The sequence below is a fragment of the Melitaea cinxia genome, chromosome 3 (assembly GCF_905220565.1).
Source record: "Melitaea cinxia chromosome 3, ilMelCinx1.1, whole genome shotgun sequence".
NCBI classification, from domain to species: Eukaryota; Metazoa; Arthropoda; class Insecta; order Lepidoptera; family Nymphalidae; genus Melitaea; species Melitaea cinxia.
Window position 1 is genome coordinate 12,155,709 of NC_059396.1, and position 17,530 is coordinate 12,173,238.

General features: G+C 39.7%; 1 protein-coding gene across 1 annotated transcript; it reads right to left on the bottom strand.

The window, feature by feature from the left end:
* Window positions 1-1,389: 1,389 nt before the first annotated feature.
* LOC123667587 (spermine oxidase-like) lies at window positions 1,390-16,465 on the bottom strand. The gene is made up of 2 exons (XM_045601467.1): window positions 16,293-16,465; window positions 1,390-2,695 (listed from the first exon to the last, which is right to left on the bottom strand). Exons 1-2 carry the CDS (start codon window positions 16,367-16,369, stop codon window positions 1,390-1,392), a joined length of 1,383 nt encoding a protein of 460 aa, XP_045457423.1. The 5' UTR covers window positions 16,370-16,465.
* Between the last annotated feature and the right edge of the window lie 1,065 nt (window positions 16,466-17,530).

Here is a 17,530-nt window from a genome sequence, read left to right on the forward strand (position 1 = left end):
AATATACATAAAAAAGAACATAGTCGTAGGTACTTATTAAACTTTTTTAAGTTTCGAGAAATTAATGACATCTACTATCCCCCAAGGTTTAACAGCATAACTTATAATTGATGTAATTTAATCTAACTAGCTTTAGTTATTTTGTCCAATTTATTATTGTAGTTTATTAACGTTAACAAAATACTGACTTGTCGTTGTCATTTAACTTGTTAACATCCCTTAACCAGTTAAATCTAAATAAATTAGAACGCCTGTCTGTAGGGCTTCCTTTAACTCGTTGATTTGAACAAGGAGTTTAGAAATTTTACTTTATACAGTGACATGTACCATTGTTACGGTGCTAAGTTCAATGTTCAATATGTTGTGTTTGCCTCTGAGTTGAAATTGACTAGCCCGTTGGCGCAGTTTGTTGTGACCCTGCTTTCTGCTCCAAGGGTTGTTTCGATTCCCACCTCGAGTCTGGGTGTAATATATATTTATTTATATATGTATTATTTATAAGTTTATTTATCGAAAAAAAAAAATATGTAGCTATACCAGTCGGCTGTAACTCAAGCATTAAGTTGCTTACTTTAGGAACAGACAACCGTGTGTGCCTTTTTGTATATATTTATTTATTTATTTTATTTTATAATGAGTTTATAGACTTTAGCGCTAGAATTTTTAACCCAGCGGGGGAGACGGGTGAACTAGATTTATAATTTAGCTAAAATTATAATATCTATAAATCTAAATACTTACTTTATTATAATTTTTGACTTTAACAACTACCTACTGAACGGATTTTCATGAAGTTTTCATCATACAGCGTGATTAATAAGGAGGGCTTAGATGTACTACTAGTCGGTTCTAATAAATTAAGGTAAACTAATATGGTACCTAAGTATAGTAAGTTATGATTTTGTTGAAATGTGACGAAAATTGTTAAAAACATTGGAATTAAATTAAATCGTTTGAAACAGTAACACGTTTTTACACCTTTATTGATTGTGTACGCACGACCATAGTTATCATGATCTTTAGTATGAAACATTCCATCAAAATTTAACTGCAACCAGAAAATCTATCCAACACAGTAAAGATATGGTAGATATGTACGAATATAGTTATTGCTTCGTGTTAGTGTTATTGCAAACAAACGTGCCTACCACCCTAAAGAATTAATAAAATCTATATATAAATGAATGTTTGCCTGTATGTCCTTTAAGGAATCGGGAACTATGCATTTGATCATGTCGTGATCTTTAGCAAAGTGTATATAAGCTCACAAAGGTTTCTGAATTATTACGACTAAAAAAATAAAAGCGTAGCAATGCGCGTAGGGTACAGCTAATAAATTATAAAATATATCATTTTTATTAAAAGTAAAATAAAAAACATTAAAAAAAATTAACAACGCGGAGGACCTTCGAATTTCTTAGTTAATTGTATAATTCGTTCTGCTTCGCGGACACCACTTAATCTAGCACCATGGACGGTAGCGAAATGACCAGGAACAGTTGCTTCTCCAGCAAATAAAAGAATGGGAGGTTGCGAATCACAAGGCCCAGGAACCGGAGTGCCAAGTTCACATTGATGACTCACAGTTGAACAACAACTCATATATGAATAAGATCCACAAAAATGAGGATCCAGTGCCCATCTCGATCGCAATAACATTTGTGGATATGGTAGACATGGGTTACCCGTAAATCTTCGCAATAAGCTTGTCAAACCTTCTGCGACATCATTTTCTGGCATAGACTCCATCACTGCAGCTTCTTGTCCCGATATCCATGCGCATAAGACATGTTTACTACCTGGCATTTCGTCAACGGCACACACGCCACGAGTCCAATCGCATCTACATTGTAACTCTTCGGCTGACCATGCAAGTTTTAAATTGCCTTCATGACAAACCCAGTATGGCTCTGCGTATTCCAAAAATACCTTATTACTTAGACCGTAACCTAGATTACAAATAGCATCTAATTTACACGTTGGAAGAGGTGGAGCAAAAAGCTTATCAGCTTGACATTTAAGGCATCCCAGGGAAACTGTAATAATAACATAATCAGCGTATAATTCTTCACCATCACAACACTTAACTAAAACTCGGCCTTGCCCCGTTTGACCCTTACCCCAACGTATAACATTTACTGCTTTATTGTAACGAATACAGTTATCAGGTAAACCTCGCAACAAAGGTGCAATTACTCCGACATATCCTAATGGAACCCGTACGCTTCCACCTGGTAACTCAATATAACTACCATATTGATCAGCACTAACAAGAGATAAGTCATCTCCGCATTTATTTCTTAATATATTTGTTAAGCCAAACATAACTCTAGCAGCATCATATCTTTGATCTTCTGGAAAATTGTGTAACTCTTGTTGTATCCGTAATCCTACGAAGTTAAGGAGTGTACCGTGTTGTCTTTCACAGCCAAATCGAAATAAATTTGCAGCCTGTTGCTCTATTTGTCTAAAAGTATGATATGCCGTTATTGTTACTGGTAAATCTATTGCACGACCTTCACTCGTGCAAAATAAGCCTTTCGTTGAATCCAAACGCTGCAAAGGAGTCTGCAATAATCTGTCTTGCGAAGCTAACGTATACACAGAGTTAGGTAAACAAGCTCCATAAATCCATTCAGCGCCCATTTCAATAATGGCGTCACCCAACCAACAAGAATGAATTCGTCCTCCTGGTCTGAAAATATTTTTTGCATTATAAATTGTAAACACATATATACAAATAAATGAAATTGGAGTGTCTGTTTGTAATATTAAAATAACAGCTTTTTACAATATGCATATGGATGAATTCAGTATACATATACCAAAATAACATTTTTTGTCTGTCTGCCTATCTGTCTTGTCTGTTTGTTCTAGCTAATCTCTGAAGCGGTCGGGTCGATTTTGTCGGGACTTTCACTGGCGGAGTAACTTGGACTCCTTTTATTTAAGAAATTTATTTATTTTATAACTCTGCGAACTGAATGACATCTTTTTTGTTAAATTAAACGCGGACGAAGTCACGGGCACAGCTAGTAATTAATATAATTAGTATCTTTCAGTTACAATAATCACAAATTATGTAGTTGGCAAGAATACAAAACAAATTTTGGTTATTATTGTTTTCAATCGACTTCAAGGAGGATGTTCTCATTTCGACTACATTATTATTATAAAGAATGTCACTGAACCCGCTTAATATATAATAGATACATATAATCTATAATCTATATAAATAAAAATGAATGTTGCTAAGCGCATAACTCGAGACTGGCTCCATCAATTCGGCTAATTTATTTTTTGTATGTTCCCTAAGGTCCACGGAAGGTTTTAATACAAAATAAAAATACTATTAACTTCTGACAGAACGAAGTCTGTCCGAGCAGCTATTAAGTACAATAAATATTATAAAAATTCACTATCATTGTAATATATAATTATAACATTACTAGCGGACCCGGCAGACGTTGTCCTGCCCGGGAAACAGCTACCAAATTTGATAGCTTACATAACGATAGCAGCGCCACCAAACGGATCCAATTGAGATAAAAACTAACATACTTTCCAAGTCAGACAAAATTACAGATGCTTACAAAATTTGATAAAAATTGATTCAGTAGTTTTAGAGCTACATACAGATAGCAGCGTCACCTACCGAGTCCAATTGAGATAAAAACGACCATTCCTTCCAAGTCAGACAAAATTACAGATGCTTACAAAATTTGATAAAAATTAGTTCATTAGTTTCAGAGCTACATACAGATAGCAGCGCTACCTACCGAGTCCAATTGAGGTATAAACTACCATACCTTCCAAGTCAGACAAAATTACAGATGCTTACAAAATTTGAAAATAATTGGTTCAGTAGTTTCGGAGTTACATACTAATAGCAGCGCCACCTATCAGGTCCAATTGAAATAAAAACTACCCTATCTCCCAAGTTGGACCAAATTACAAATGCTTAAAAAATTTGATAAAAATTGGTTCAGTAGTTTCGAAGTTACATACATTTAAAATTTTCATTGTTAACGCCCACCCCCGTAATCCTTATTGGACAGGAGTTATCCTAAAATCCCTTCATCGATCATTTCTACATCATATATTGGAGATTCGTTGGAGTCGATAGTTTAAAACGGGAATTTTCCATTGTTAACACCCCCGCAACAATTATAATAAATAGGTAATGTGAAATAGCTAGTTAATACCATTTTTACTGTATGTAAATTAAATTAAAATGCGGTCTACGAATAAGATCAATTTAATCATTATTAACTTACGTAAAATGCTTCCTAATATAATATATTATTTAACATGAACTTTATTGAATAGCAATAAAGTTCAAATTCACTCTACATTTTAGTAAAAAAACGTTTGTATGGGAAAAAGAAAAAGGCTGTTTTTAGGGTTTTCACGGAAATTAATCGAATTTTTCTCGCCGTAAAAATCATCCTTGGACTTCAACGAACATTTAAAAAAAAGAATTGGTAAAATTGGTCCAGGCGTTTTGAGTTATACGCTTACGAACACATTTTACGATTCATTTTTATATATAAAAGATTATTATTATATAATTATATACATACATTAATATTATTATTCTGGATGCCACTCCACCCGCTTAATATATAATAGATACATATATTATAATCACTTCTTATATAAATAATATAGTAATTTTACTTACACTTACATATATAAATATAAGCGGGTAGAGAATTACACCCCGGCAGGGAGATCAAACGGCCGGGGGTTAGGGCTGTAGGCTGAGAAACCGGCGGACAATCCTAGCAGAGTCAAGTAACACCACCTTTTGCATCCTGGCTGCGAGCGAACCGTCCCGGATCCCCAATTGCCTTAGATGGTGAGTGAGGCTAACCGGGATCAAACCGTTGGCAGATGTTACGATAGGGATTATTTCAGCGGACCCCACATCCCACATGTCGACAATCTCGTGCGCCAGATCCAGATATTTACGTTTTTTCTCAGTCTCGGCTTTCACGAGGTTCTCTTCATGCGGGACGGTGATGTCCACTAAAAATACCCTCGACCGTGCCCTGTCCATCACCACGATATCAGGCTTGTTCGCCAGTATCGTCCTGTCTGTGGCGATAGGCAGGTCCCAGTAGAGCCGGACTCCGTCGCGTTCGAGTACTGGCACCGGTGAGTATTGGTAGTACGGCATCCTTTGTTCCAGGAGACCATACATAAGAGCAAGCTCTTGGTGGAGAATCTTGGCCACTTGGTTGTGTCTGTGCAAGTACTCAGTATTAGCAAGCGCGGAACAACCCGAAAGCACATGCCTGAGTGACTCACCGGGATGACGACAGGCTCTTATTTCTATTATTATTATTATAGGCATCTTATTATTATTTCTTTTATTCAATATATATTCTTATATCTAAGATTTTATTTTTGTGTTACCCACATTAGGAATTCTAAACATTTTTGAATATCATATCAAAAATTGACCGCTCCAGCGGGGTTCGAACCCGCGTCTCCGACGTACCGTGTCGGCGCTCTAGCCAATTAAGCTATGGAACGATACACCCGCTCGAGCGAAATTTTCGATATGATAGTTTTAACTTACGGTTTAAGCGAACCGTGGCGCCGTCTATAGTGAGCTCTTTACAGAAACCCGTAACTATTCAAAGTTTCATATTACAATGAAAATTTTTGACAAGAGACGACACCGTGCTATTTTTAATATCTAAGATTTTATTTTTGTGTTACCCACATTAGGAATTCTAAACATTTTTGAATATCATATCAAAAATTGACCGCTCCAGCGGGGTTCGAACCCGCGTCTCCGACGTACCGTGTCGGCGCTCTAGCCAATTAAGCTATGGAACGATACACCCGCTCGAGCGAAATTTTCGATATGATAGTTTTAACTTACGGTTTAAGCGAACCGTGGCGCCGTCTATAGTGAGCTCTTTACAGAAACCCGTAACTATTCAAAGTTTCATATTACAATGAAAATCTTTGACAAGAGACGACACCGTGCTATTTTTAATATCTAAGATTTTATTTTTGTGTTACCCACATTAGGAATTCTAAACATTTTTGAATATCATATCAAAAATTGACCGCTCCAGCGGGGTTCGAACCCGCGTCTCCGACGTACCGTGTCGGCGCTCTAGCCAATTAAGCTATGGAACGATACACCCGCTCGAGCGAAATTTTCGATATGATAGTTTTAACTTACGGTTTAAGCGAACCGTGGCGCCGTCTATAGTGAGCTCTTTACAGAAACCCGTAACTATTCAAAGTTTCATATTACAATGAAAATCTTTGACAAGAGACGACACCGTGCTATTTTTAACCGACTTCCAAAAAAGGAGGAGGTTCTCAATTCGACTGTATTTTTTTTTTTTTTTTTTTTTTTTTTTTTTTTTATGTATGTTACATCAGAACTTTTGCCCGTGTGGACCGATTTCGACAAATTTTGTTTTAATCGAAAGGTTTTGTGTGCCAATTGGTCCCATTTAAATTTATTTGAGATCTAACAACTACTTTTCGAGTTATATCTAATAATGCGTTTTTACTTGACGCTTTTTTCGTCGACCTACGTTGTATTATACCGCATAACTTTCTACTGGATGTACCGATTTTGATAATTCTTTTTTTGTTGGAAAGAGGATATCTCTAGTTTGGTACCATGATAACGAAACTAGGATCTGATGATGGGATCCCAGAGAAATCGAGGGAAACTCTCGAAAATCCGCAATAACTTTTTACTGGGTGTACCGATTTTAATAATTTTTAATTTAATCGAAAGCTGATGTTTGTCATGTGGTCACATATAAATTTTAATGAGATCTCATAACTACTTTTTGAGTAATCTTTGATAACGCGTAGTTACTTGACTATTTTGTCGTCGATCTACGTTGTATTACTCGTCGATGTAATTGAAGTCGGTTTTTTTTTCGTTTGCGAGCAAACACAATTATTAATATCTAAGATTTTATTTTTGTGGTACCCACACTAGGAATTCTAAACATTTTTGAATATCATATCAAAAATTGACCGCTCCAGCGGGGTTCGAACCCGCGTCTCCGACGTACCGTGTCGGCGCTCTAGCCAATTAAGCTATGGAACGATACACCCGCTCGAGCGAAACGCGGGTTCGAACCCCGCTGGAGCGGTCAATTTTTGATATGATATTCAAAAATGTTTAGAATTCCTAATGTGGGTAACACAAAAATAAAATCTTAGATATTAAAAATAGCACGGTGTCGTCTCTTGTCAAAGATTTTCATTGTAATATGAAACTTTGAATAGTTACGGGTTTCTGTAAAGAGCTCACTATAGACGGCGCCACGGTTCGCTTAAACCGTAAGTTAAAACTATCATATCGAAAAAATTTCGCTCGAGCGGGTGTATCGTTCCATAGCTTAATTGGCTAGAGCGCCGACACGGTACGTCGGAGACGCGGGTTCGAACCCCGCTGGAGCGGTCAATTTTTGATATGATATTCAAAAATGTTTAGAATTCCTAATGTGGGTAACACAAAAATAAAATCTTAGATATTAAAAATAGCACGGTGTCGTCTCTTGTCAAAGATTTTCATTGTAATATGAAACTTTGAATAGTTACGGGTTTCTGTAAAGAGCTCACTATAGACGGCGCCACGGTTCGCTTAAACCGTAAGTTAAAACTATCATATCGAAAAAATTTCGCTCGAGCGGGTGTATCGTTCCATAGCTTAATTGGCTAGAGCGCCGACACGGTACGTCGGAGACGCGGGTTCGAACCCCGCTGGAGCGGTCAATTTTTGATATGATATTCAAAAATGTTTAGAATTCCTAATGTGGGTAACACAAAAATAAAATCTTAGATATTAAAAATAGCACGGTGTCGTCTCTTGTCAAAGATTTTCATTGTAATATGAAACTTTGAATAGTTACGGGTTTCTGTAAAGAGCTCACTATAGACGGCGCCACGGTTCGCTTAAACCGTAAGTTAAAACTATCATATCGAAAATTTCGCTCGAGCGGGTGTATCGTTCCATAGCTTAATTGGCTAGAGCGCCGACACGGTACGTCGGAGACGCGGGTTCGAACCCCGCTGGAGCGGTCAATTTTTGATATGATATTCAAAAATGTTTAGAATTCCTAATGTGGGTAACACAAAAATAAAATCTTAGATATTAAAAATAGCACGGTGTCGTCTCTTGTCAAAGATTTTCATTGTAATATGAAACTTTGAATAGTTACGGGTTTCTGTAAAGAGCTCACTATAGACGGCGCCACGGTTCGCTTAAACCGTAAGTTAAAACTATCATATCGAAAATTTCGCTCGAGCGGGTGTATCGTTCCATAGCTTAATTGGCTAGAGCGCCGACACGGTACGTCGGAGACGCGGGTTCGAACCCCGCTGGAGCGGTCAATTTTTGATATGATATTCAAAAATGTTTAGAATTCCTAATGTGGGTAACACAAAAATAAAATCTTAGATATTAATAATTGTGTTTGCTCGCAAACGAAAAAAAAACCGACTTCAATTACATCGAAGAGTAATACAACGTAGATCGACGAAAAAATAGTAATACTTTGTTCGTATTCCATATAACGCGACATTATAAAATTGTAGAATTATATAATGTTCTACTGTTATTTCTAACATTTTGTTAGCGATTGTAGGCAGAAATTTCATAAAAGGCCCGTCGTCGATTCGCGCGAAGCGCTGACATCGCTTATCACGGCGGGTTTTTTAGTTGAAGCGGATTTATATTGAATTACGGTTTATGTCTTTTTTATTAAAAATATGTAATGTTCATGTTTTCACACAGCTCCGATGCACGACTGGAGTTTACCCCTTTAGATCAACTGTCTAAATAGGCACAAAAAGGCTTACTAGTCTAAGAAATATATTATTACTGTATCAAATTGTAAATAAATTAATGCAATAACGCCATCTATCGGAACCTAATTGCGTTATTAGAAAACGTCTGAACGCCATCTCTAACAAGGTCATTCGTTCAGTAGATTTTACTGTTCAATTTTTTCATTCCGGGGCCTTAAATGAGAATCGATTCTTAAGGAGAAAACTCCAAAAACAGTCAAGTAAATACGCCATATCAGATATAGCTCAAAAAGTTCGAGTCAAATCTCAATTATATTTAAATGGGACCACATGACAAGCACCACCTATCGATTAAAAAAAGAATCATCGATATCGGTCCACCCAGTAAAATAGTAATGAGGTTAATATAACGTTGGTCGACGTAAAATAGCCAAGTAAATACCCAGTATTAGCGATAACTCAAAAATTAAAAGCTCAAATATATTTATAACGAATAAACTGCTACTCTCTACTCTAGTGGAATATTGTAATTTGATCGATAGTGAACGAAGTAATTTCATAACATTTTGATAGATGGCGTTGTGGCAAAGTATTGAACATGACCACAGTCGTTTTAACATCGTCATGTAAATACGTGTCATCAAAGATTACTCAAAAATTGCTCATTATATCTCAATCATATTTAAAACGGACGACATGACAAGTATTAGCTTTTGATTTATACAAAAAAGATCAAAATCAGTGCACCCAGTAAAAAGATATAACGTATAATACAACGTAGGGTGACGAAAAAACCGTCAAGTAAATACGTAATATTAGATATAACTCACAAATTACGAATCAAATCTCAATTAAATTTGAATGGGACCACGTGACGAATAGTAGCTTTTAATTTATATAAGAAACGTCAAAATCGGTGCACCCAGTAAAAAGTTATGAGGTATAATACAACGTAAGGTGACGAAAATAATGTCAAGTAAATACGCGTTATCAAAGATTAATCAAAAAGTAGTTATCAGATCTCGATAAAATTTATATGTGACCACATGATAAACATCAGCTTTCGATTAAAGTAAAAATTATCAAAATCGATACACCCAGTAAAAAGTTATTGCGGATTTTCAAGAGTTTCTCTCGATTTCTCTGGGATCCCATCATCAGATCCTGGTTTCCTTATCATGGTACCAAACTAGGGATATCCCCTTTCCAACAAAAAAAGAATTATCAAAATCGGTACACCCAGTAGAAAGTTATGTGGTATAATACAACGTAGGTCGACGAAAAAAGCGTCAAGTAAAAACGCATTATTAGATATAATTCGAAAAGTAGTTGTTAGATCTCAAATAAATTTAAATGGGACCAATCGGCACACACCACCTTTCGATTAAAACAAAATTTGTCGAAATCGGTCTACCTGGTCAAAAGTTCTGATGTAACATACATAAAAAAAAAAAAAAAAAAAAAAAAAAAAAAAAATACAGTCGAATTGAGAACCTCCTCCTTTTTTGGAAGTCGGTTAAAAATAGCACGGTGTCGTCTCTTGTCAAAGATTTTCATTGTAATATGAAACTTTGAATAGTTACGGGTTTCTGTAAAGAGCTCACTATAGACGGCGCCACGGTTCGCTTAAACCGTAAGTTAAAACTATCATATCGAAAATTTCGCTCGAGCGGGTGTATCGTTCCATAGCTTAATTGGCTAGAGCGCCGACACGGTACGTCGGAGACGCGGGTTCGAACCCCGCTGGAGCGGTCAATTTTTGATATGATATTCAAAAATGTTTAGAATTCCTAATGTGGGTAACACAAAAATAAAATCTTAGATATTAAAAATAGCACGGTGTCGTCTCTTGTCAAAGATTTTCATTGTAATATGAAACTTTGAATAGTTACGGGTTTCTGTAAAGAGCTCACTATAGACGGCGCCACGGTTCGCTTAAACCGTAAGTTAAAACTATCATATCGAAAATTTCGCTCGAGCGGGTGTATCGTTCCATAGCTTAATTGGCTAGAGCGCCGACACGGTACGTCGGAGACGCGGGTTCGAACCCCGCTGGAGCGGTCAATTTTTGATATGATATTCAAAAATGTTTAGAATTCCTAATGTGGGTAACACAAAAATAAAATCTTAGATATTAAAAATAGCACGGTGTCGTCTCTTGTCAAAGATTTTCATTGTAATATGAAACTTTGAATAGTTACGGGTTTCTGTAAAGAGCTCACTACAGACGGCGCCACGGTTCGCTTAAACCGTAAGTTAAAACTATCATATCGAAAATTTCGCTCGAGCGGGTGTATCGTTCCATAGCTTAATTGGCTAGAGCGCCGACACGGTACGTCGGAGACGCGGGTTCGAACCCCGCTGGAGCGGTCAATTTTTGATATGATATTCAAAAATGTTTAGAATTCCTAATGTGGGTAACACAAAAATAAAATCTTAGATATTAAAAATAGCACGGTGTCGTCTCTTGTCAAAGATTTTCATTGTAATATGAAACTTTGAATAGTTACGGGTTTCTGTAAAGAGCTCACTATAGACGGCGCCACGGTTCGCTTAAACCGTAAGTTAAAACTATCATATCGAAAATTTCGCTCGAGCGGGTGTATCGTTCCATAGCTTAATTGGCTAGAGCGCCGACACGGTACGTCGGAGACGCGGGTTCGAACCCCGCTGGAGCGGTCAATTTTTGATATGATATTCAAAAATATATATTCTTATGATTACATTTTTAAATATATTATTATTATTATATTATTATTATACTGAATGTCACTCCGCCCGCCCAATACATAATAAATACATATATTATAATAACTACTTATATAAATAATATAGTAAATTGACTTATACTTACATATATAAATATAAGCGGGTGGAGGAATACGCCCCGGCAGGGAGATCAAACGGCCGGGGGTTAGGGCTGTAGGCTGAGAAACCGGCGGACAATCCTAGCCGAGTCAAGTAACACCGCCCTCTGCATCCTGGCTGCGAGCGAACCGTCCCGGATCCCCAGTTCCCTCAGATGGTGAGCGAGGCTAACCGGGATCAAACCGTTGGCAGATATTACGATAGGGATTATTTCAGCAAACCCCACACCCCACATGTCGACAATCTCGTGCGCCAGATCCAGATATTTACGTTTTTTCTCAGTCTCGGCTTTCACGAGGTTCTCGTCATGCGGGACGGTGATGTCCACTAAAAACACCTTCGACCGTGCCCTGTCCATCACCACGATATCAGGCTTGTTCGCCAGTATCGTCCTGTCTGTGGCGATAGGCAGGTCCCAGTAGAGCCGGACTCCGTCGCGTTCGAGTACTGGCACCGGTGAGTATTGGTAATACGGCATCCTCTGTTCCAGGAGACCGTACATAAGAGCAAGCTCTTGGTGGAGAATCTTGGCCACTTGGTTGTGTCTGTGCAAGTACTCAGTATTAGCAAGCGCGGAACAACCCGAAAGCACATGCCTGAGTGACTCACCGGGATGACGACAGGCTCGACAGAAGTCGGGAGTGCCATCCTTCAGGACGTGCTTTCGGTAGTTGTTCGTCTTGACCACCTGATCTTGTATTGCACAGACAAAACCTTCGGTTTCCCCAAAGAGGTCGCCGAATCGCAGCCACTGCACGGAGGCCTTACTGTCCACGTGTGGTGCGTGAAGCGCCTTGTAGAACCGTCCATGCAGTTCCTTCTCCATCCATACGGTCTCCCGGTCAGAGGTGCTCAGTACGACCGGTTTCTGCCAGTTCTCTTTGGCCAAGGCTAGGGGGGTTAGTCCTTTGTCACACATTGAAACGTCACTATGCAAAGCGCTGTCCCGTCTCGTTTCAAAGTAGGCCCTGAGGCTGCACACCTCGCGGTTATGCATAGTCTTAGCGCTTAACATGCCTCGACCACCACACTTCCGCGAGATGTACAGTCTCATGACCGACGACTTAGGGTGGTGCATGCGATGGTGCGTCATAGTTGTGCGGACTCTTCTGTCCAGGGCGTCAAGTTCGGTCTGAGTCCATCTGAGTATGCCAAAGGTGTACAAGAGAGTGGGCATGACCCAAGCGTTATAGGCTCGGACCTTGTTGGCTCCAGACAAGTAGCTCCGAAGAACTTTTGTCAGCCGTCCAAAAAAGATTTCACAAACTGCCTGTTTCATGTCCACTTCCTTCACCCCTATGCATTGTGACATACCCAGATACCGGTAAGATTCAGCTTCGGAAAGGGTCTTGAATGATGTTAATTCGAGACTAAGCTGCGACGATTGAGTCACCTGACCCCTGTCCACATGCACGACCGCACACTTATCCACTCCAAGCTGCATCCTGATGGAACTGCTGAACTCCGTAGTGATTTTCAGCAGTTCCTGCAGGCGTGCAGCGTTAGGTGCCAGCAATTTGAGGTCGTCCATGTAGAGAAGGTGGGAGACTTTAGTACCTCCTCTCCGAAACTGAAAGCCTGTCCCCGAACGCTCCAGCAGGGTGCTTAGAGGGTTCAAGGACAAGCAGAACCATAGTGGACTCAGGCAATCACCCTGGAAAATACCCCTCCGTATCCTGATTGGGTCATCCGCACCCGTCAGTCGCTCGCCCTGGAGACATAGGATCGTGCTCCATTGCCCCATACATACTCCGAGGAAGTCTCGAACTGCCTGGTCAACCTTATACAGCTCGAGGACCCTCAGGAGCCATGAATGAGGTACCGAGTCGAAAGCCTTTTTGTAGTCGATCCAGGCGGCCGAAAAGTTCCGACGGTTGCGTCTGACAAGCTGGCCCGCCACAGAGTCGATGAGAAGGAGCTCCTTTGTACCGCGACCGCCTCCACGACATCCGTTCTGAGCTGCAGACAAGATATTAAACTCACCAATATGTCGTGAGATCTTACAGCTCAGAACGGACGTCAGTGTCTTGTAGATGGAGGTCAGACACGTTATGGGGCGGTAGTTAGTGGGATCTGCGGTGTTGGTGGACTTAGGAGCTAAGTGAGTGATCCCGGTAGTGAAAAGGTTCGGGAGTGTCTTCCGATCTATTGCCTCTTGGTATTGTCGAGCCAAGGTCGCATGGCAGACCGAGAGCCCTTTCAGCCAGTAGTGATGCAGACCGTCGGCCCCCGGACTTTTCCAGTTCGGAGCCCGCCGGACCGCACCACTGACGTCCTCCGTAGAGATGGCGATTGGGTTCATCGGTTCGATTTTAGCACATGCGTCCTGAACCGCCGCAATCCAAGGGCCCTCCTCGTGCTCCACCTCCCCTGACCATATGTTGCACCAGAAGGCGACGAGGTCAACCGTACTCGGTTTTAGGGAAGCAGAGCTCGATATCGGGTTCTCCAGCTTTCTATAGAACCTTTTCTGATCACTCACGAAGAGGCGATTTTGTCGAAAGCGCTCAACTCTCTCAGAGTACCTGCGAATGCGCTTTCCCCATGCCGCGATTCTCTGCTTCAGGCCGTCGATGCGCTCCGTTAGTTTATCGGCTATGTCAGGCTGATCGAGGCTGATGCCTAGCCCGTTGAAGGCCATTCTAACAGAGCGCACAATCCTTGGCCTTGTGTTGCCCGACCTGAAAGCTAGCAGCCTACCAATGAGGGCCCTGGCCAGGTTGATACGGCGTTCTATTCTCCTCTTCCAGGCTGGTACGTCGCTATTCTTATGAGTAGCGCGTCCAGACTCCTGGGTCTTGGCTCCGACAAGGCGGTGCACCGCTAGAGCGGCGCCGAAGAGAATAGAACCCGTATCCTCCAAGCTGAGGCTGCCTTCCAAATAGGGCGGCAACAGTCTGTTGGCTGCCTCAATGGCATTCCGCGTCGCGGCATTGAGGGGGAGGCGAGAGAGTCGCGGTCTCATTTCCAGAGGAGCGCCTCGAGTCTCGGAAATCGCCTCTTGCAAGATCCCTCTCATCTGTTCTACTTTTTGGGCGACTGCTCCCTCTGTGATCACCTCCACAGGCGCTTCGCTACGAACGCCTTCTTGTTGCGTTGACATTTCGTTGCGCACCGTGGACACGGGTTCGACTTCAGGAGCAGCCTCACGTCGAAATCGTTCGAGCTCGGCGGCGTCAAATATGCCCTTTCGTTGGATGTACCGAGCTCGATCTGCCAGGTTCTGTTCCGTAACAGTTAGCGTAGGCTCAAGCTGTAGGAATTCGGGGTGCATTACTGCCCGGTAGCCAGTCCGCCCGGTTTCACGTCCTACAGCCCTATAGTACGCACGCATGACACTCTCGTTCATTTTCGGTGTCCATCTCATGCGACGTACTCCACCAGCGGCGGGCAACGAGTACTGAGTCCCTTGGGACTCTGTCGTCGCCAAGCCAACTGGTGGGGATGGTGGATAACCCGACCGGTCAGGTGGTGGTGCCGGTCGGCGGGGTTGGCTGGCGGCCCGCATGCTGCCACGTCCAGCGCCAGCTCCAGACGCGCCCTGGCGTCCCCCAGGCAGCGGCCCTATGCGCCTTTCTAGATCATCCTCCATCATTGTATTTTTTTTGAGTGCTAATATACTCACTTGGAGAGGCACTCACGCTCTCCAAGGAGGCTGCGTAGGTGTTATGCAGCTTTTGTTGCCCTTAGTCGCCTTTTACGACAGCCTAGGCGTAGGAAGGGGTGGTCCTATTCTACTCTGCCGGGAGCCACACGGCTATTATTATTATTATTATTATTATTTTACTTGTGTTATCTCAAAACTTTTGACTGGGTAGACCAATTTCGATGTTGTTTTTTTTTATGACCAAAAGGTGATGCTTGTCATGTGGTCACATTTTAATTTAATCGATGTCTTACAAGTACTTTTCGAGTTATATCTAATAACGCCTATTTACTTGACTATTTTTTCGTATACCTACATTATATTGTTTTGACGATGCATTAGCGCAGCGGTCACAGCACTGGCTGTTAGGCTGGCGGTCGCGGGTTCGATCCCCGCTCATGACAGACATTTTTATTGGCCATATAGATGTTTGTCATGGTCTGGGTGTTTGCGCTTTTTTATTGTGTGTGTTTCCGGATCCCCTTGAAAATCCTTGAAAATCCTCCGGCCGTTGAGTGTTAAGCGTTTAACTACTTGTTATTATTTATTTATAGTATTACTGGTCGATTTAATTATTTTATTATATTCTGGTTAGGTATGAAATTTATTTATATATTTTATTTATTTATTTTTAATGGAAACAAACAGTATATAATATTTTTTATAAAATAGCACACATTTGGAAAATCATCACCAGAACAGTTTCCAATGACTAATAAATAATATATAATAAGTACGTGGCGTAGATACGCCTTAAAACCAAGCAAACTTACACGAGTTAATGAGATTAGAGAGAATGTGAAATTATTTAATTTACAGATAACATTAAAAATATAATAAATAAAACAATTGTATGGATCAAGAAGAATGTGAGCTATAATTTAAAATTTAAATTAAAAATGTTAAAAGAGTGATAATAATAATTATTTGATTAAAATATTATTAAAAATACAAAGTTTAGTTCTTGATTTACCTTTCCTTTGCTTCCAAGACCACAAAATTTCGGATCCCACATTGAGTAAGTCTATTCGCAGCCGATAAACCTGCCATACCAGCGCCGACAATTATTACACGAGGTTCTCGACAAGATGGGTTGATACTACATGAGTCCAATATGCATTGTTGTCGTCCCGCCGCGCTTACAGCGGTGCTTGAATTTCTACATTTTTGTTTAATATAAATTTCTGGTTTCTCTGTGACTAACAGTTTCCAATCTTTAAGCCATAAATAGTTTACACGTGGTAATTTCATCTTCTTCCATTGAATTAATTAATTTTCAGCACAATATTTTAAAATAGTTTACCATAACTACGTAATTTTGTTGAAATATTTTAATGTCTTAAAGACAGTTATGTACATATCCATAGATAAAGAAGATTATAGTATTACCTTCTTTATATAGTTTGTTTAGCTGAAAATATTATACGCTTGCAAAACACAATTATTATATACTAGCCTCCCGGACAGTTCGTTTTGTCAAAATTTAATAGTAAAAATAAAATAAAGCATTTTTTTAAGTATTAAAATTTTCCGTGGGCCTTATAGAATACACAAAAAAAAATTTGCCGAATTGGTCGAGCCATTCTCGAGTTTGCGCTTAGCAATTATTTTTATTTATATAGATATAATATATGTGGCCTGAGAAAATATAATATGATCATATTTCATATTATCAAGCTTGGCTGAAATGGCTTAAAATAAGAGACCGACGTAATTTACATCTTCTATCTTTCCTCTACTCTATCCTTTTCCGTGCTAACTCTATTATTTACTTTAAAAAAAAACCCTTCACTTTTCTTAGTTCTGACGTTTCTAGCAATATGCTAAATCTTCGATCTCAAGATCAACAAACTAAAATTCCCTATATTTACACCACAGCCAAAGCTATAGTGAATCCTTGACAATTACAGCTATAAATAAGACTGGAATTCCCCTTCCATGGGATATACCTCTGCAAACATATGTTTAATTATTTATGTTATATGTATGTATTAGTATTAAAAAATCTTTATTTTTATATTAAAAGTAAATATCTTTTTTTACGTATAATGAGTTATTTAAATTTTATTTACTTTTACTTTGCGAGTAGTGCCGTAACGTAGCATGGGGGCCGAGGCGGGGGGGTGGCCTCGGGCGGTAAATTTGAGGGGGTGGCAAAATGAAAACAAAAAAAATTTAAATCCTGCCTATCGACAGCGTAAAAGTAAGCGA